Raw genomic sequence first — 22536 nt, forward strand, 5'->3', positions numbered from 1 at the left:
CATGTTTATAGCAGCACAATTTGTCAGAGCTAAATCTTGGAGAGTACCCAAATGCCCATCAACTGAGGTATGGATAATAAAGATGTGGTATTTTTATACAATGAAATATTGTTTAACCATAAAGAAAGATAAACATGAGGCTTTTGTAGGTAAATGGCTACAACTAGAGATCATACTCACAAATAAAATAAATCAGAACCACTCATGTAAACATCATATTATGTCTCTAATGTAAGAAACTAAAACAGTAAATAATATCCAAAAAGTACAATAGATACTGTTAAAGAGAAACTGCTCAAAAGGAAAGAACAACTGGGATGAGGGAAAGGAGAAGGAAAGAAAGAAGGAAGGGAAAAAATATATATATACACAATATAATTCATTGTATATACATATATATGCATGTTAGCATCTAATTGCTCCTCTGATAGACACAATATAGCTATGATAATTGCACTACTAGGTTTTATTGATTTATTCAAAGGAACAGTTAATGTCAAATTATTTGATCAATATTGCATGCCTAAATCTGGTACTCTGAAGAACTACTTTGAAGATAACAATATGCAATATAAAAACCATTGTTAATTTCCTATCAGTTTGTTTTGAAATTCTGTATCATATTTATTATTTTTTGTTTCTTATTTTTATTCATTTATCATAAAATAATTAAGATAACATTTTCTATCAAGATTTTTGCATTTATACATGTATATATCCCCACATATACATATGTACACATATACATACAAGACAAAATCTGCCATTTTAAAAACATATGGCTAGAAATTACCAGACATACTCTCTTAAATATAGCACTGAAAACTCATTTAGAATAGTTTTAGACTGAAATGTTGCTTCTCAAGAATGGCAATAGTCTCACATATAAGAAGCACTATGATTAAACAAAAATGCTGTAATTAGAAGCTAATAATCACAATATACATGGTGTGCATTTTAATGGCTAATTGCCTCTTTGATATTGGGGTATGCAGGATGATATACTTACATTAAGTATAAATCCTATGAAAATGTACTTGCTACAAGTAATTACCACTATTATTTCTCTAATAATGGGAACAATACTCTTTTCCACTACATATAAAATTATATTGTTGTACTTACTTTCAACAATCACTTGTCTGTCTTCCCAGTTATCTTTAATAAGCTGTATATTTCCAAAGTGTGCATCACTGTAAAAGATTCTGTTGGTGCCTTTTCTTCCTTGGTTATAGTCAAAAGCCAAGGCTATGACATTCTTAAAATAATGTGGATTCCAATATGGCCTTATTGGGGAATTTAAATTGGTTTCATCAGAAAGATGTATACTTTTTAATATTGTTCTCCCTGAATACAGCAAATAGCCTTCATGCCTTAGGCAAGTAACTCCGTCTTCTGCCAAATATCCATGGGCACAAGCACAAGTTCTTCGAGAATTTCCTCGATAAAGACAGAGTTGTATACAGCCACCATTATCCTTAGCACAAACATTGGTTCCTGAGGAATAAAAATACACACACATGGACACACACATATTATTTTCTTAAGAAGCTTTTTTAATTATAGAAATACTAAAAACTTTAATATTGATTATTTCTATGTTTTTATTTTTAGTTTTAAGATAGGTGAGCAGAAATAATTACTATAAAGTAACATTCCTTTCATTCACAGACTTTAATATCTTGGGTTTCCATTTGAGGGATTACAGCATTCTGCTTCCTTCACAAACCAAATAAAAACATTATCACTGTATTTTCTCTTAAGGTAGTCTACTGAATATATTTTTTTTTCCTGAAACTTGATACAAAGGGTTCAATATAATTTATACATTGTTATCTGAAGCAAAAGTAAATTAACTGATCCACACAAAATATGATCTGAATTCACCAAAAGAAAGAAAAAGAAAGAAGCAAGCACCACTTCAAAGTATGTATATATGAGGGACGTAAAGAACCAAATAAATTTGTGTGTCCAGTCTGTCCAAACCCACACACACACGTAATATATATAATTCCATAACTGTTCTAATTTTATGCTGTTAGGATTTCTTCAGCAGGCTAGTTCTTCTCAGTGAAATCAGTATAATCATTTCATGAAGTTCTTTTGATGTAAGAAAAATTAGTGATACTTTGTTTTAGTACAAGTAAAGTTTTTAAAAATGTCCAAACCGCCATCCTATCTATTCAGAAATACACAATTTAAGCAGGTGATGACTTTAGAAATATCTCACACTGAGAACATCACCCTCTGGGCTCATAACCATTTTAGATAATAAAAAGCAGTCCAAAGTAAAAAGTTTAGCTGGCTTTATTTTCTAGTATCTTAAAGTGCTCTTTTTAACTTTTTTTCAAGTCAGTGTATTTTTCAATTCTTTTCCTAATATTACTTATCCCAAATCAATACTCAAGAGACAGATTTGTAACACATCCTTGTCTAGTGCTGTCCTAGGCAAATAAGTTCATCTACATGGGAACCATTATATATCTATTTCCTTAGGCTACTATGTGATTGCTCTAGAAGGAAAAGCATATGATTTTCAGGTTTCTGACTCAGCAATTTAATCTTTACAACAAACTATTAAAAACACAGCAGGGATAAATAGCATGAAATTGTATCTATGGTACATCCTTTTAAGTGTGCTGACCTTTCTCTCTTACTCGGTTAAAGATTTTAATCTCCTTCAGGTTGACTCCAAGTCCTGTTCTCATGGTCACCGTTTCGGTGGCATCCTGCTTGTGGCCCCTCCTGATGGACCCGTTGGCGTGTGCCCTGCAAAATGTGAACGTGTGCGATGAACAAACTAAAATCAAGCCATTTCGTTAAACCGAAGGTTACAGATGTCTCAACAAAAGGGAAAGCAAACAAGTTTCGTCTGTGAAAATACTTGAGCCTGGAATATCAAGAGAGCCCGCCTTTTCTGTGGAAATGACATGGCTTTGTGAGATCGTTTTTGCGACCTTGCTGGGGTATGGTTAATCCTTCAAGCACAGAGCAACTCGCACTGAAGTAACATTTTGAGACTCAAATACTTATGGAAAAATGAATTACCTGTCAGACCAGTAGATGTAAGCCCCAAAGACGGCAACTGAAAACATATCCACATTGCTCCCTGACAGCACCATCTCGCGATTGCTTCCTGTCTCGAGGTCAATTCTTTCTATCTTGTCTGTGCGCGCATCACACCAGTACAATTTATTTTCCTAACGATCGATAGAAAGCAATGTTACAACCTGGTTCCAACGGTTTTATTAAGGGAAGACTAACAGCGGACTAGAACACAGTGGCAGTTAAAATACTTTCTAAGTCTTTAAATGCAACAGACCTCATAGTCGATGGAGATTCCGTTGGGCCACGCTATCCCGGTGCTCACAAGGACAAGCTTCTCTGAGCCGTCTAGGCGAGCTTTCCCTATGCAGGGCATCTGCCCCCATTCGGTCCAGAACAGGAAACTGAAATAAAACACACAGTCATTAACAGTAGTAATGTGAACACGAACAGAACAAAAACAACACATTTCATAAATTAGAATTACAAACATGTTTGTGTTAGCAAGAAAATATCTCTATTATAAAATATACTTAGCCAGGCATAGAAATCACATGTAGGATTCAAAATTCCATCGAAGTACATTTTGTACACGCTATTCACTAACTGAAATGCTCTTTTCCAACTTCTCCCATTTGCTCCTTGTTTCAGGCTCCAATATTCCATCAAGAAGCTTCTGGTCCTCCCTGGTTATAGCACTATAAACTCGGCTCCGTAATAGCAGAGCACATAGATTACAGTGGCTGTTCCACTTGTAATTTTTACATTGTTTTTTGATTTTTAATTTTCCCCCACTGGAATGCAAGCTCACAAAAAACAAAATGACCTTTGCTCTTTTTCATCATTGTTATACCTACAGTACCAGATAATTAGGAAAGTTTCAAAATGAATATTAATATTAAATACAAATTTAGCATGACTCCAAATAATGAGATTAATGCTTTATTCATTCAATATTATACTTACAGAATCAGAAATTAGAAAATTTAAAAATAAAAACTTTTACTCAGTCTTTTATGTTTTTAATTTATAAAAATATACATTAATGTATCATAACTTTCTATTATGTCCATTTAGATCATAAAACAACTATTGCAACTTGAATTTTGTAAATTGTCATGTGAGACCTTCTTAAAACAATTTCATGCAAAAAAAGGCATTCTTATTTTAACAATCATGATAAACAAAATGTAATGTAGAAGGAAAGGTAATATAGAAAGAAAACTTAGAAAATACTAAAATAAAGCAAGATATCAAAAAAAAAAAAAAAGATAGAGCCTGGCATAGTGGCACTTTCCTGTAATCCCAGAGCTCTGGGAGGCTGAAGCAGGAGAATCAAAAGTTTGAGCCTACACATATAATTCAGTTATTTACAAGAGGTTATTTCAAAATATAAACTAAAAAGGGCTGATGATATAGCCTAGTATGTAAGCCAGGGTTCAGCCTCTGTTATAAAGAAAGAAAAGAAAGAAAAAGAAAGAAGAAAAGTGAGGAATATAATCAATTAATCAATGTATGTTTACACTTATTCATCCAAAGAATTTAGAATACATACGAAGAAGCAGAAATCCATGCTTTTATGTAAATATGGTTCATTCTAAATTTGAATATATGTCCACTGAAATTGTAATCAATCAGAAATCCACAATAATTAGAGTTTAGGAAAATATTAATATACTCATTCAAGTAACAATGGTTTGCATTTCTGTGTATATTTGGGTCATGAGTGGTCATAAATGAGAAGAGAAAATGAGATGCATACAGAAAATCTAAAAAACACATTTATATTTTATACTCAATGGAGTTATTATTTAGCCATGAAAAAATACTTAAAACTACATAAAAAGTATGTGCTCTCTTGAGGCATATTGTTTTGATGTATTTATTGTTTTTTCTTTCTGAAATAAGTATAATGACATTTTATGACCAGATTAAAAAAGAGGTGTTGGTGATTAGAATTTCAAGCATGTTAATGGAGAAGTTTACTTCATTCATATTTATGAGCTCAGTAAATCAGAAAGAAAAACCTTGCAGAAGGAAATTCAACTAATATTTTCTTGGTAAGATCTTGGTGAAAAATACACTAAAAAAAATCTATATTTTTGTTAAAGTCAAGATTTTTAATACTATATGCTATTCTATTCAGATTAGAAATATTGTTAAAAAAACAGTAGTTAAAATATATTGCTCTGTGTAAATTTTTAAGGGCAGATGTCATTGTTCTTAAGTCAGGTGATTTTTTGCTGCAGAAAAGCCACTTTGGAGGTCAGGAAAGACAGGTGCTTATTCTGTCTAATTCAGGTCATCTACTTTTAACAGACTTCAGAGTTCATATATAAAAGAAAATGTGTGATAAACCTTTTACTTATTATTGCTCTGGTTTCAAATATACTAAATAAATAATCAAAATATTACTGTGAGTTAATACATAAAGTAAACCATGTGACATATTCATCCTGAATTCTCACAGTTATGAAAATTATGGTTCAGAGAGTTCACAGTCCATAATCGACTGTGCATTTGGGAACATAAGCCAGGGACAATGCTCAGGCCTTGGTGGCCCAGGCTTGCTTCAGCTCCTCTGTAGAATGTCGTGTCACACATCCTAAGAATTTTGTATCAGAAGTTATTGTCCTGAGCTATGAAGTAGCAAAAGAGATGTTTACACTGAAAACCCCAACTAAAATGTGAAGATTCTTAATATTAAGAAATGAATCTGTCATTTTGTAGCTGTCTTTATTTTAAATTTGTAGTACTCCATGCAGGAAGTTTAAACAAGCACAAGTAAAATTTATAAATGAAATGATCCTAAATTAAATTTTTGAATGAAGACTTTATGCAGATTTTCTCTATGAAAACAGTAATGTTTCAAATAGCATAATATACGAAGCCAAGTCCAACTGTGTGGATTAATGGTTAACTATTTCATCAACTAAAAATTAAAGATTCAATCTACCAAAATTATGTAATACTATATAAAGATCATACAAAGAATAATATATTTGCTCCTCTAAAATAACGGAAAGAACTGAGCACAATTGTCAACTTGAGAATCTTTAGGAATTATAACCAAAATTTCAAGAAAGTACATACTTGAAACTCGTAAAAGTTCCAGGAGATACTTAAAGTTTAATATAAAATTTATATACTTGTCCTTGAGATGACTTTCATAAACACAGATTCCTCATGTGTAAACATGATCTTCAGCAATATGAAGAAATTAAAATCCTAGTCACTGACTTTTGAGGTCCCATAGAAATTAAGAATCTGAAGCTAATTACCGTCTCCACTAGATTTCTTATTTTGTAGTTGTGAAGTATTTCTTAGATTGAGTGATATGGTCAAGAAAATTGGCTTTAGAGTATTGGCTTATTAAACTTACCCCTGAAAACCCTAACATTAATGCAGACATTTTCAAAATTATCAAAATCATAGGCGTGTTATAGAAATGAATTTTCTCTGCATACTATATTATTTGTTAAACCACCCTGTAATGTAATTCTTACATTACAGAATTGGAAAACACGTAGGGACATTCAAAAGTAATTTGAAGAATTATATAGATACTATTAAAAATCATCACACAATCATATGACACATTGTTGCTACCATATATCATTATTTTCTTAATTAGATATATTAGTTTTGATGTGAAAATGCAGTGACTGCATATCATGAGTCACTTCTCAAACACTGATATTTATACAACAGATTTAAAAAGCCACATGGCAGAATTGGAGTTTCCAATGTCCAGCATACGCTTCCTAAGCACTGAACACTTACAGCATCATCCATGTGCTACTTTTACAAAAGTTGGCATTAGTTTAAACACAGGTATAGTTCTATAGAAAAAAATGGTTATTTTCTGCTGCAATTCAATATACTCAAGCTGAAAATATACACTCTAATTATTATGAATGATCTTGAATAAAGACAAAAAAGTTTTTCCAGAAATAAGTGTGATAGTGGTTACAAAAATAAAGATGTAGCTGGGCGTGGTGGGCTACACCTGTAATCCCAGATCTCGGGAGGCTGAGGCAGGAAGATGGTTGTGAGTTTGAGACCAGCCTGGGCTACAAAGTGAGCTCAAGGATAGCCTAAACTGCATATGAGACCCTGTCTCAAAAAGACCAAGAAATAAATAAATAAATAAATAAATAAAATACAGATCTGATTTCTGTGAGGCAGGTATAAAGAAGTAGGAGTACCAAAGAGAAAAATGAGTAAATTTAAAATGCTGAGACACAGAAAGAATAATTAATGTGATTCTTATATTTTATATATGTGAACACTAATGAAAAGCAATTAACTTTAATCACTCATTTCTTTGACTATAGGATTCTCTTTATTTTTTTACACATTTATTTATTTATTTATTCATTTATTTATTTTTGAGGCAGAGTCTCACAGTGTAGGTCAGGCTCACCTTGAACTCACTTTTGTAGCCCGGGCTGGATATGAACTCACAGCAATCCTCCTGCCTCAGCCTTCCAAGTGCAGGGAATACCGGCATGTACCACAAAGCTCTGCCAAAACTCTCTTATTGAATGCCGAACTGTCTCCCTGAAGCTGATTAGGGTTGCAATTTGTGCAATAATCTTGCCATTTCTTTCTACTGTGCTTTCTCAAAGACAACATAATTAATACTTTGTCAGACTGGCTAAATAAGAAAAAAACAAAATCTGAGGTAACCAACAATTTCTATCCTGGCACAAACACAAAAAAAATGAAGACCATGCAATTCTCTATGTATGCATTTGCCTTGCTTGAGAACAGAATCAAGAATATCACTGTGTCTTCTTTTGGAATGGGGGTCAACAGAGGTTTACCGTGACTGTAAAATTAAGAAAACTCAAAGCAAACAGTCCCTACCAAGTAAGAACAGTTGCCAGCCTTCAGGTGAGCATAACTTTAGTGTGGACAACATGCTTAGCACATTCAACAGAAGTACAGTAAATGCTCTGTGGGTCAACATGTCCATCTCCATCTTCAGGGCACAAGCAAAGTCATATACTTCCAAAAGTGGGGGTACATTTAACAGGTACAAGAGTTGACATTCTGGACTGAGGGTGCTTGCTGGGTTCTATTCTAGGATCAATCAAAAGTTTATATATATATATATATAATTGATTATATGTTTATTGCATATTTATTATATATTTCTTATAGGTGTGTATACACACACACACACACACACACACACAGACAGAGAGATAGGGAGAGACCCCTTATTCCTACCAGGAGTAATATATAATCCTGAGCCCTTTTTATTTCTATGAAGTCCTAAATGAGTTACTATTGTCTGAAGAATCCTATAACTTAAGAAAATTCTATCACAGATATAGAAAATGGCACTAATAGAAGACACTATAAAACTAGTATGTCTGTGGTAGTGCATAATCCCAGCTCTCAAGAAGCTGAGACAGGAGGATCACTGTGAATTGCAGGCCAGACTGGTCTACATATCAAGTTTAAGGACAGCCTGAACTACACCATGAGATCCTGTCTCAAAAAACAAATAAACAAACCCAGTATGTCCTTTACCACTGTTTATCTAACCTTTTTGTTTTTGTTGAATTTCTGGTTGACTCTAAAATTTATTCATTCAATGCACCTATGTATATTCAGCAAATATGTAATTAGCTACTTATTGTCTACTAGAAGCTAATAATACCAAATAAATTGAGGTAATGACCTTTGTGAAGCTCATTGTTTAATGACAGATGGAAATACATAGAGAACTACCTGAGAGAAATGGGAAGAGAAATACTTAAAAATTATGATTTGTAAGTCTTTTCAAGTCATGAAAATAACCATTGCAACTATAAAAGTGTGGAAGTTCTATGCTTAGAAAAGTTGTCATTCCTATAAATATCTTTACAAAAAAATGTTTCTTTTGAGCCAAAAGAAATTTATAGGCCATGTTTGTGTTGTTCTTTCTTTCTTTTTAGGCTTGAGGCACATTTATAAGTTGTCATTTGTTCCATAGTTTCCTATCTAGTCTGTTACTTTCTAAGCTTATATTAGATTAATTGCCTCTTTACTTTACCACATTGAATAATTATGCAGAATAATTTTTTTTTAATTTTTATGAATGTTGATAGTCAATAGTGGAGAATCATGGGACAGAATTCTTCACAAGGAAAGGTCACACTGACATCTGTAATCCAATAGCACATTAGGCTGACCACAGCACATTATAGTTATTTCCTTATTTGTGTCTTTATACCCTGCCTCATTGCCCATACACTCACTTGAGGAAATACTCATACGCAATATTAGTGTATTGTTAAAATTTTAACTATAATTTTCTTAGGTAAATTATCTTATTGTATGTATTTTGGGTATATGAAATGAATTAGTCAATGTTTCTCTTTAATCTATGAATTTTCCATATATTTAACAGATATCCCTCTAGAGACTACACTTCTAAACCTCATGAGTTGATTTAGGATTCTCAAAATATTATGAATACATTTTTAATTTATTTCATGACCTGGAACCTATCTTATCACCAATCATATCCATCTGACTGTAGACATTTTAAGTTAAAAAAAGGAGACAGTTTCTGAGACAGTTTCTACAGTCAGAAAGTAAATAAAGTCTTTCAAACTTTCCTTTTTTACCTATTCTCCATTTTTATTGCTCAGAGCCTTTAAAATAAGAAAGGTTATGTCTTGGTTACTTTTATGGCTTATTGAGACAGAATACCTCACAGGCAAGGTTAAAGGAGGAAAGGTGCACTTGGCTTACAGATTGTACAAGTGTCAGTCCATACTCAGCTGGCTCCAAGTCAAGGTGGCATGGCAGAGGGGCATCAAGAGGAGAAACAGTTCATGGAAAAGCATGGCAGCCAGAAGGCAGCAAGCGGCAAGCAAGAGACAAGCAATGAACAGAGACAAAAGCAACCCTCTTTCTGTCTCTTACTTTTCATCCAGGGTGCCTGCCCTTAGGGCAAGTAGCACTTACATTGCTAACCCTAGCACTACACTATGAATCAAGTCCAGCAGCACAGCCTTGATCCCAGCATTACATACCCTAGATCCAGCCACCTCTGGAAAGTGCCACCTATGACTGCATTGGGGGGGGACATCTAGACACAAGCATATGTATATGTTAACCATAACAGGTTAATATTTGTATATGTAGCTACCCTTGCTTTCCATTTAGCAAGACTTTCAGTCCTCTGGGCCAGGAGCTCTCTCTGGAAGTGAGAAGAGACCTAAACTTTCCTTGCACTCTTTCTCCTCCCTCCTCCAACCACACAGCTGCTAATCATGCAGGGTATCATGATATCTTGTAGTTCTTCTCTCCTTGTAGCAGGAGGGGTAAGATATCAGATTTATGCTTAGAGTTAGGGAACTACAATGAAGGATATAGTGAAACACCAGGTAAGTAAAGACCTAACTTGTTTTGAAAAAATGTATGTAGTGACATTTTTGAACAAATTTCTGACAAACTATAATACAGCATTTTTATTCTATTTTTTGTTCTAATTTGTTGATATTGCTCAGAGATGAATGAAGGAAAAAGTGTGGCTATAATTTGGATAAGGATGGTGATATTTCCGAGTCGTTTCTGAGCCCATCGTTATGTCTTAATTTTACAAAATAGCACTCTGATTCCATCATTATTACTATTGTAAATCAAATGAATTCTTTCTTTTTTGTAAGTGTTGCCCTTCTTTAAGATGTAAAATATACTATAAGAGATAGGGTGTTAAATGTACTGAGCTCTACTTCAACAGATATTAAACTGTCCATCAAAGTGTTCTGCATATTACAGAGCATATTGTAAATGTCCATACATAAGCAATAAAGGCCACTTGACAATGTGTACCTGTAGAATGCCAAGGTCTCATGTCAATTCTGAATTTTTGTCATGGAAAGAAAAACTTTCAGCAAGGTTTTTATAGTCACAGCAACGCAAAGCCAAATTCAGATAGGCAACATACACCCTGCTGCTTAAAATGGAACAAAACAAAACACTATTTGTTTTTATTTAGTGATTACCATGGGGATGATGAAAAATTTAAGTATCATACTATTAATCTTATGCTTTTTATTAGTAGAAAGTGACTATTTAGCATAAAGAAAATTTATTACATTCAATTTTTCAAACAGCAAGTGATGCCTAGCCTAAAAATAATGGAAAAGTGAATTGAAGAAACTGATTTTTCAAGCTGGACTAAATTCATATATGGTCTCTATTTTGCATCAGACTGCATCATCAAAGACCCCAAGTCTCTACTGTTGACGAATTGACCTCATCTCCACTCTTTGGGGCCAGCAGATAAGTTGGATTCAGTTAATTTCCTTATTTATAGTTCACCTTTTCCCTGGGCAGCACCACCCGCCACGGCTTAACTTCAAACAGAATATTAAAATGCTGTACATTATTTCTACAATAGAAATGAATTCTGACACTTACATTTCTATGTAATATTACTGGGAAATCAGTTTTTGAATAATTTTACATAGGCTCTTTCTTTTGAAGCTTTTTCTCCTTTGAGGTCAAGCCCATACACACAAGGGAAAAAGACAGGGGAAAGATACTAATAATATTTCCAAGTGGTCATAAATATTTTTCTGTAAACAGGCCACTGTGGTAAGTTCATGCACTTAACATTGAAATAGATATATCAAATCATACCTATAAAGATGAAAAATGTTTATTCATGTGACTTAATATTTAAGGAATACTCCTAAGAAGTGCAGTTACACAGGTAAATAATACTTCCCTACTGTTCCAAATGTCAAGCTTATCTTGCTTTGTGGACATGTAAACCTTATTTTAGGGACTGAAAATTAAGAAATCAAAAACATTCCTCCTGCTGAGACAGGCTAAGCTGACAGCCACAAAGATGAGACGCATAAAATCTGACAAACATTTGGAGAGAAGAAATAGCAGGATTTGGTGACAGATGAAATAGCCAATGGAAAACTATACAAAATCTAAAGCTTCAACCTCTTTTGTAATAGCATAAAAAGAAGAGCCCTGTTCAGGAAAGGGATTCAGGGAGGGAGACATGGGCGGACACATTGAGGTTAATGACAGCTAAAAATAAAGTAATTCCAAAAGGAAACAGAAAACGCAAAGGACAAAAGTAAGATTATACTTCCATTTTATATATTTGCTTATTTGTATATCTCCCATGGTCTAAGAAATGCTTAAAAAACACAAAATCACATCCCTGAAAGAACATATTAAGTGAGAATAGCACACTAAACCTGAAATGAGTTAAAAGAGAATCAACCAAAATGCTCCCTGGAGCTCATGGAGGGATCAGTGAGGATCAGAAAAACTGGGCAGAGAAAGTTAACAGAGACAAAAGCTAGGGTGGATGGAGGAAAACAGCCAGGAGAAGACAAGTGATATAAAATCTGGAAAAAATGTCTCTGTATGTTTAATTGATAGGAATAGAAATTTCTGGATTAACCACAGTTGAAAATGTACTTCAGGTGTTCAGTAAAGAGACAATGTGTACAGGTCATTATTCTAAGAGGCTGAGACGTAAACAGGTGGCAATGATAAGACATTAATAAGTTCCTTATCAAACAAAAGGGATGTGAGCCTCTTTTAAAGCAAAAAGAAAGATTTCTTTGAAAAGAACAACTTAAAGATGATGTTTTTCAAAAAAAGGGAATTATTGTTGCATGAGACGTCAGAGGCAGTAAGAGCCCACTGTACCCGTGATAAAAGCACAGAAGTCATTTTAAGAAGGAATAAAAACCTTCTCTGGGGCCGTATTCACTCAGATATTCACAACACGAATTCATACATTTCATTTTCCTGTACCTCCAGCCTCGCCACTCAATCACAATTATCCGCCAAATGCATTTAATTGCTTTGCCAGTTCCTGATAGCTTCTCCATCGTGCTTCTTCTTCGCCAACACCCTCAGGAACTTGGTTACTGCTGCTGACGGGCCTAAGCACACTCCGGCTCACCATTCCTCAGCTTTAGTGTTCAGAGGCCAGCATCACTCTTTTACATCTAATTACAGAAATAAGGCTTCCCAATAATGCTAAGGGGAAATACTCTAGTGTCTATTTCACAAGTGCGGATGTCTCTCTGCTCTTCTCAAGGTCCTGCTCTCTATTTCTCTGATTCAATCACTACACACGCATCTCATCTTCTCATGGGAAACTTATAGTTACCGCACTGCCACTGTCAACCGCCAATTCGTCTCTTTTTTTTGTTTCATTTTCCCTTTTTTTCATTGTTGCTACTCCTAAGTTGCCAAGCATTATTTTTGAAAATCATATAAATATTCTGATCAGATTCTAGATTTTAGATAATCTCATTTGGTCTCATGTGGCTTGAAAATTATTTTATCAATTATTATGGAAGATGTTAACCTCCATAGATTCCTCAAAGCCTATTTATTTACATCTGCTAGTCTTACTTATATACACTAGCTGCTAGGAGTTGCCTCAGTTTTGCTAATTTAAACACAAAAATACATTGTATCTCTGTATTCTATTCCTTCTTTCATTCCATTTCTGGAGGAGAAAGGAAAGACAGCCAGCATTTCCCTTAATTCTCCCTATAATGTAAGCATAAAGATAAGGTCACGATGTTTGAAAGTGTCTTCAGGGTTATAAATTCCAAACTGTAGTACAGTCAGTGCTCCATCTCAATGTGCTCAAGTGCCATGCACCATTTCTACTGTGAGGTGGTCAGATGCTGCTGGGTTTGTCTGTCACACCTCACACAGATACTTTCTTTGGAGGACTGCCCTTGGTCCACAGGACACTCTGTCCTCCGACATTATTGAAAGCCAGAAATCTTGGGCTTGCCCATCTTCACAGTGTGATCTTTATCCACAAAGTGCATGGGAGAGTAAAAGTCGTACTTCCTTACTTTAAGGTGAAGTTTATACATTAGATCCCTCCCCAAAGGTATCAGTCTGTGGTCTCGACTTTGCTCCACACTGAATATTTGCTGGATTTCTTCAACTTTCTGATCCTGTTGTTTTCTCTTTCTGAGTTGAATTCTCCCTCGAGGGCTACTTCCTGGAATACCCAGTGTGCAACACAAATTCCTCTGATAGATCTGTCTCTAATACTTCTTGCTCCACTTTACTGCTTCTTCCTCAGAAAAGTTCCTTCTAATATCCCTGGAATTTGTTTTCTCTTGACATTCACTTTATAATCTTCTTTCTACCAGTTTCTTCCCCTCTATGCATAAGTATAATATCTTAGCTTTCTGCATGAAGACAAATTTTTCTTACACATGGCTATCCTCTCAATGCACCTCCAGTTTTATTCTTTCTTTTAATTTCCCATATGTATATATATTTGTATAGCCTACATATGTTATGTCCACTTTCTAAATACATCTCATTCTTTAATTCTTTATGTTAATTTATGGCTTTAGTGATTTCCTGAAATTGGTAACAATAAGCAAAATCATCCCTACCTCCAATTTTACATGTCACACTCTGATTTATTTCTCCTACTTCTTTAATGCTGGCTTATTACTCTTCTAAAGCTCTCGTTGGAATCTTCTGAGGTCCCTAAATGGCTGAGTGTTTGCTTCCTCTCTCTCTCTTGTTCTCTCCTGGTAATGTTGATGTTGATTTTATCCTCCCTACTTATCCCTTCATCTCTAACTATCACCATTCACCATTTAAGTCCTTAAGTTTCCTTTTACTATATGGTTTCTTGAGTAATTTCATCCACTAACGTAGTTTATTGCAGAGTTGAAGTCTGCTGCAATAAATGAGTGGTTTTATTTCTATCCAACTCCTGATTCCAGCTGTGCTCTACTGAATATCTCTTCTCCAGATAGTTCTATAATTTTTGAATCAGTTTCATTAAATAAATAATGTTAAAATTTTTATTAAGAGTAATTTTCAAGCATTAAAGATGAAATCTTTCTAAACTCACAATGATATCTCATTTCCATTTGAAAATTTTCTTCCCTTTCTCCAAATTGACCTGGGCACTTGCAACCAAAGGGTAATAATTTTTTTCAGTTTTTCAATTTTTTCTCTTCTTGTTAATCTCTCCATTACACATTTGCTACCCTTTCTGTGACTTGGCAGAGGAAGCAACCTCCCCCATTGTTGTGGCTTTGACCTGCAATGTCCCCCTAAAGTCTTATTTCCTGATACATGGGGGCTGAAGATGGTGATCTAATGAGAGGAGTCTGATAGCCGACTTGCATAAAAACATGTGTTTTGGCTGGAGATGGTGTGTGACTTGGGAAATACATCTTCCACTGTAGATCTTCCCTTTACTTTCTGCTTTGTGGTCACCATGACCCAAGCAGGCTTCATCCCTTCAAGCTCTTCTAATACATCCTTCCTGTCTTGGACCATGGATTGAAAATATGGGCCAAAATAAATATTTCCTCCTTTAAGTTGTGCACACTATGCACATTATGACATAGTAATGGATGACACAGAATGACACAGAATGTGAGGAACACTCCCCTTCTCTGGATAATAAATTATCATTCCTGAAAATTTTCTATTGTAACGACTTCTACAACTGCAATAAATTTTCATTATCCTCCAGCTCGAAGCTTGCATATGTTTTCAGAGAAGACTTCAATGGTGCACGAATGGTATATATTTCACTAAGTAAACTAGGGAAACTATGAGTTTAGCTATTTCTTTAAAATGTAGAGGTTCCTACCACCCATTCGAGGGCTCTGAGTTCTCTGTCAGCCATATCACCCACCCTCTTATACATGTTTTTTTGTGCTGAAAAGTTTCATTGTTGGGATATAATACCTAACACTTTCAATTTAAAGAAGGAGAGTTTTGCTTGGGCTCACAACTGCAGTGCTGTCTTAGTTAATTTTTTCATTGCTGAGACAAAATATACACAATGTCCACAAATTAAAGGAGGAAAGGTTTATTTAGCTCAGTTTATAGAAGTTTCAGGCCAAAATCAGTAGGCTCGAAGGCAGGGTGGCTTGGCAGAGGGGCCTTGCAGAAGACAACTTATGGTTCCCATAAGATAATAAAAGGAACAAGAGACCATAATGGTGTCTTTCTATGCCTTTTATTTTATCAGACTACATAGGAAGGGTATCACTCACACCCTTAATCCTAATGCCCTTGAGCCCACACTGCACCATGAGTCAATTCCAGCATCACGTACTCTCGATCCAGCTACCTCTAAGGAAGCCCCACTTATGACTGCATAAGTCCCACTTATGACACAAACCATAACATCTTTCCCCTGCCCCACAAAGACTCATGCACATTCCTTTATTCAAAAGGCATTTAATCCATCTCTAAGTGTTGCCAAAGTCCTAACAGTTTCAGCATTGATGAAAAGTCCACATCCAAAACCTCCTCTGAGATTTAAGGCAAACTCTTAGTAGTGAGCTACTGTACAAACAAAAATAAAGTACTTCCACCAATGGCATATGGTAAACATTTCCATTACAAAAGTCCTAAAGAGGTGGATAGCAAGGAATGGGCAGAAAGCAAGCCCAAAATCCAGTAGGGCAAACATTAAAAGCTAAAATTCCACTTCTAAAGTCCCCAGCATTTATATCAAGTTGTGAATTTCAAAGCGTTTGGGTGGCTCTGACCCTTTGGCACTGCTGGTGATTGTAGCTCCCATGGTTTCTGCCTGGGGCCAGCTCTTCTTCCTCCTTGCAGTTTTCCTTAGACAATATATATTCCTGACTTCTCCAGATTTCTGAGGTCTCCAGTGTACCTTCATCTTCACATTCACAGCTTCACACACTGCCCTCTCAGGGGCAAAATGCCTAAATGGGCCTTCTTATGAAATCTGCTTAGAAGCTTTCCTGACTCCACAACTCTTGCATTCTGCATGCACCTAAAGTCCGAACCACGTGGTGGATGCTGCTAAGCTCTGCTGCCAACTGAAGCTGTAGCCAGGTATTCTTTTCTCTTGCTTGTAGGGGTCTAGAACCTGGATTGCTGAGCACTCTGTACCCAATCCTGAGGAAAAATTCAATTCTCTAGGCTGGCACCATTCTGAAACATGGTGGTCTGGGGCCTTCTTCTCAAAGCAAATTCTTTCACCTTTCTAACACTGAGGCTGCAAAGGCTGGAGTCCTGCTCATTCTTGTGATGTTTTCAGGTCATCTTTTCTGTTGTCTTCTGAAATATTTGCCCTTTCACCGCTAGCCCTTCCAGCAACCAATTTCTCCTCTGTTCTATCTTTGCAGGCCCCAATTTTACTGGAGCTCTCTTTACAGCCAAATGTACAATGATTTAAATCATTCTTCTAAGCTCTTTGCTCTTGATTCTCAACATAATTCTGGCTAAAATTCCACAACTGTAGCCATGTTATGTCATTGCCTCATCATTAGCCTGCCTTGAAATTCCTTCTGCAAGATTAGTTAGGCAGCTTCCATTAATCTCAGTCTCAGGTAAAGTGTCTGGACACAAGCAAAATGCAGACAAACTTTCTGGCAAGGCATAACACACATGTCCCGGAGTCCAATAGCCAGTGCAGTCTTTCTTCCCAGCAGCAACCTTGCAAGTCTGGTCTTTACTGGCACCATTTCTGTCAGCATTCTGGTCTTCTGAGCTCTGTCCAGAATCTCTCATCAAGTACAGCCGAAGGCATTCCAAGCCTACTTTTTCAATTGGTATCTCAGAACCTTTCCTAACTCTTTGCTTTTCCACAAGCCAACTCCAAATGCTCCTAAACCACTTGATCAGGTATAGTCACAGCAATGAGCCTACTTCAGGTACCGAATTCTGTCTTATTTACTTTACTTATTGCTGAGACAATATACCTAACACAAAATTTAAGGAAGGAAAGGTTTACTTAGCTCAGTTTGTAGAGGTTTTAGTCCATAAGTGGCTGACTCCTAGGCAGGGTAGCTTAGCAGAGGGGCATCACAGAGAACAATTCATGGTGCCCACAAGATAGCAAAAGGAACAGGGGAATTTAACAGCATGTTTTTGCACCTTTTATCTTCTCATACTTAGAGTGGGTCACACTCCCACTCTTAATCCTATTGCTCTTGAGCTTAGCATTGCACCATTGGTCAGTCTCAGCATCACACACTCTAGGTCCAGCCACTTCTGAAAAAGCCCCACCTATGACCACATGAAGCTTTGGGGGACATCTAGGCACAAGCCACAACAAGTGGGTTCAGTCCATAGTTGGCTGTTCCAAGGTAGAACAGCCTGGCAGAGGGAAGCTGTTCACTGTGGTAGTGAGAAGCACAGTAAGAATGGAGGGCTCTGGGATGAGAATGGAACCTCCCAAATCATTCCCCAAGTGCCTCGCCTTTATGTCCAGTCCCTACTCTGTACATGAGAGTTTTGGAGTACACTTCTACACTGTCACATACCTTCTGTGCCTGTACTCTTTCACATGTCCTTGGCTTGTCACTAATGATTTCTGATTATTGCATTTCTCCTTCACATATCCTACCCATTTCCCATCCCAAGACTCTCTTTCTCCTCAAACCCCTTCCACACAGTCTCCACTAACACTACCCCTGTGAGTACTGCCCTTACTTTTTTTTAGAATCTTTAATCATATGCTATAACTTTTGTTAAAACCTAAAGTAATTTGCAGTGGTCTTATGAAAATTATTAGGTCAACATGAAATTTGGATGTGAGATTGAAATTTGAGTTAGACTGATAAATATTTTGACACTGAAAATAAGTCTTACTTCAGAAAATGAGGGTATTTGTCTCACTGAAATGTTTATATTCACCAAACCTTTCAGTTTAAATAGAAAACTCTTCATGAATGGAAGTGTCATCTTATTCACAACATCGTACTTCACAGTGCCTCCCAGATCCTTTCATGTATTTTGGTACTTTGTCGAGATGCCCTAATTGAAGGCTAAGGACATCGTGGAAGAAGGCTGAAACGTTCTGGCTTTAGAGTCTGGTACTCAACAAATGTTTACTGAATAAACTGAAAGAAAGTGGAGTATCTGAAGGTACTTGGGCTGATGTTCTCAATCAACCTGAAGAGAAGTAGATATCACCGTATTCCATGATGGATGTAGAGAGTTAAGAGACCCCTAAGAAAAAGAAGGTCTGGAACATCAACTCGGGGCTGAATACTTGAAGATTCAAGAAGAAATGAAAAAGAAAATCACCTGTTGGTAAATAGCAGCATGAGGCTTGTATTATTGAACTACACAAACCTATAATAGGTCAGACAAAAAGGATTCTGTACATACAAAAGAAGTAGCAAATATATAAATATGCAGCACAGAGTCTTTATTAGGAACAAATGAAACATTAATTTGATATTTATCCAAGAGATTATATAAAGCATTCAAATTATGTTTGTGGCTGTCATTGGAATAATCATTCATAATCAAACAGTTCATCAAATTTTTTCTATTAAGGTTACCATGATTTATTTCTTGATTATCAATTATACTGTAAGGAGAGTTTCTTTAGAAGGCATTTTTATTTTTCTGTTTATACTATGATGTAGCCACATTCAACTGAGTGGTATGTTTTACTCTTTGAATTGCACAAAATTCCTTCCACTTCCTCAGTCTTGTTTTGTTGTCAGTGCAGATGTAGTACTAAGGATTAAAGCCAAGGTCTTGTGTGTGTGAGACAAACAATACTCCACCAGTTACAATGCAGCTTTTTTGGTTTGGATTTTGAGACAAAATCTTGCTAAGTTACCCAGATCAGATTTGAACTTGTGAATGTCCTGTCTTGAACTTCCAAGTAGCTAGGATTACAGGCATGCACCATCATGCTCACACCACATTTTCAGTTTTAATATGCAATATTATGAGTCTGTGTACAACAGTAGAAAGCAAGAAGATTTACAGGAATATCCAGACTCAACTCAAAACTGTCTCATAAGCTTCTATTGAATTTCTTTCATTTGTCTTCAATATTTTCTCTATGATTTATAGTTCTAAATCTTTAAATTATCACTATAATCCTATTCTGAAATTTTTTCCTTTTATTTTTGATATTTGTATTAAATTATGTAATACTTCACTATATAGGTACACATATTACCTATAATACACCTACATAGACACATTACACATAACATTATCTTTGGAATATAGAAAAAAACTAAAGATCCTATAGGCTAATTTAGTGACACAGTAATATAATTAAAATTTCTGAGGCACTTTGCTTATGTGTTTATTGAAAGAAATGATGCTCTCTAAGTTTGAAGTGAGATTTTAAATATGATGAAAGGGGAAGCACTGTTGAATTTTGAGAAAGAAATGATACAAGCTACTTATGTTCCAGTAAAATCACCATGTTCTTACATGAAGAATGGTTACCAGGAGTTCAAAGGTAGAAAACAGTGATAATTCAGAAATCCTCTCAGATCATAATGACTCAAGTGGTGGTCATACCAAGGAAATTGTAAAAACTAGGTAGAATGTGAATGCATTTTGAAGTCAAAAGTAATAGAGTTTCTTGGTATATTAGATGCAGGGCAACAGAGCCATGAAATATTTTGGGCTGAGCAATTGAAACAATGGAATTGTTATGAACTAACAGAGAAGCTGTAATTATAGAGATTCAGTTCAATTGTGGAAACAAAAAGTTCTGATTTCTAGTGGGTCTTGCTGTAGTTATAAACCACCCCCAATTTAGAAGCTTGGACAACAGTAACTTGCTTGCTTATGAATGTGTAAGTTTGGCAAAAGTCTATAGGAACAACTCATTGCTTCTCTACCTCACTTGTGGTAGTGCTAGAGCTGAGGTGATGTAACATGTGGGTTCTCGAATAATTTGAAGATTGTCTTTCTCACAGTGTCTGAATATCAGTGCTAGCTGTTAGCTAGTGCCTTAGCTAAGGTCACTGTCTGAGAAAGTTACAAGGAGCTTCTTCACTGGAATGCTTAGCTTTTTTAGAGCAGAGAAGTTCTTTTCAGAGCATTTGAGGGAATCTAGTAGAAGTTTTTAATTTATTATATATAATAATTCCTTTCATTTTGGGAAATTGGTGCATATACACAGCACATTTTGATTAATTTGACTCATGATATCACAGTAACAATGAAGACGGACAGTTGTGTTCATAAGTAATATAACATTTAAAAATAGGGAGTTCTATATTCTTAAGAGAAGAATAGTTGTCAACCAGATGTTTGCACTTTAACAGCTCCTGTGGCAAAACCATGATGATAGTGAAGTAAACCAAACACACATGGCTCTTCTGATAGAGTGAGAGTCCAGATTACAAACACTATCCAGTCCAAGAAAAAGTATAGCTACTACGAAGTGAATATAAATAAATAAAGAAATGTTAGTATACAAAATTTATATAAATAGGAGTAGATGTAATGAGGTAAAAGACTAATATAACTTATTTTTAAAGCCAGAGAAAAATAAACAAAATATATAATTCAGGAAGAGGGAAGAGAGCACTGTTAGTAATTGGAAGGGACTGTATGGAGCCTAAGAATAAAAGAAAGTAAGAAATACTTGAAACATCAGAGAAGTTGTACAGAGGTTGCTTGAGAAGTGAAGAAGTCCATAGCAGAATTACAGACACAGTACTTACCCATGACCTGATTGGGAAGAATGGAAATAGAGATTTTGGACTTTACACAAAAGGGAACAAAAATTCCCTAAAGTATTTTAAGGAAGAAGATTTATAAAAGAAACTATTATAGCTTTTGGTCCAGTTTGGGCAAGAAGTTACTGCTGATGGAAAGGGAACACCAGATTCATTTAGGGTGGAGGGAGTTGGAGCATGGAAGGCCAGCTGAATAACTGGAAAGGGAAAAGTCAGAAATGTGGTGGTCGACTGAATGCACTTCAATGTGATTTATGTAAAGTTTGCACCCTCATGAAATTTCTGAATGGAAAGATTACAATAGGTAGACACACTTATATATAACTCAGAAAAGAGGAAGGGAGATCCTTGGCTTGTGCTAACACATTGCTTTGATCATCACAGGCACAGAAGTGGGAGTTAAAGCTTCAGAGCTAGTGGAGAACAAGATTGGCAGGAAAGTGGCCATTCCACTCAGTTAGCATACAAATGAATTCCTACCTATGTAAATAGTTTCACTCATTTAGCATACAATTGAATTCCTAACTGTATAAATAGTTTCATGGCAGAATGGTAAAGTGAGAACCAGAACTGTAAATTGAGGTATAAGTGTTCTTATTTAGATTTATACATACATAAAATATCTACATAAAATGTGACCTTGTTAAATATATACTAAATTCTACATGAACAAAGTGAAAATGTTTTTCTGATTAAGATAGTTTTGAGTTTTGTATCAACCATGACAACTACAAATAAATATTAATATTGTTTTTCTTCCAACAAAATTGAAGAAAACACACTAAAGACTCAGAAGACATACAAATCTTAAATTACCCTTTCTCTGGGTGCACAGCTATAGATCTTGGCTGGTCCAGGCCTTGGGAAATAACAACATAACGGAAAGAGCCGTTCAGTCTTGCAACTTCAATTAAGTTGAAACCATGATCTGTCCAATATATGTTACCTAGGAGAAATACAGAAATACTTATAATACTGTCACAATAAAGAAACTTGTTAACAA

General features: G+C 35.4%; 1 protein-coding gene across 1 annotated transcript in view; it reads right to left on the minus strand.

Moving 5' to 3' along the window:
- Lrp1b (low density lipoprotein receptor-related protein 1B) overlaps window positions 1–22536 on the minus strand; it is a 1427040-nt gene that overhangs the window by 438581 nt on the left and 965923 nt on the right. Inside the window, exons 37-41 of the mRNA XM_013517439.1 lie at window positions 22350–22479; window positions 3323–3449; window positions 3049–3200; window positions 2645–2769; window positions 1126–1497 (exon numbers count right to left, since the gene is read on the minus strand). Of these exons, the coding sequence (XP_013372893.1) occupies window positions 1126–1497; window positions 2645–2769; window positions 3049–3200; window positions 3323–3449; window positions 22350–22479 (906 nt within the window). The remainder of the gene's footprint in view (window positions 1–1125; window positions 1498–2644; window positions 2770–3048; window positions 3201–3322; window positions 3450–22349; window positions 22480–22536) is intronic.

Source organism: Chinchilla lanigera, unplaced genomic scaffold (genome assembly GCF_000276665.1).
Source record: "Chinchilla lanigera isolate Chin_1 unplaced genomic scaffold, ChiLan1.0 scaffold00039, whole genome shotgun sequence".
NCBI lineage: Eukaryota > Metazoa > Chordata > Mammalia > Rodentia > Chinchillidae > Chinchilla > Chinchilla lanigera.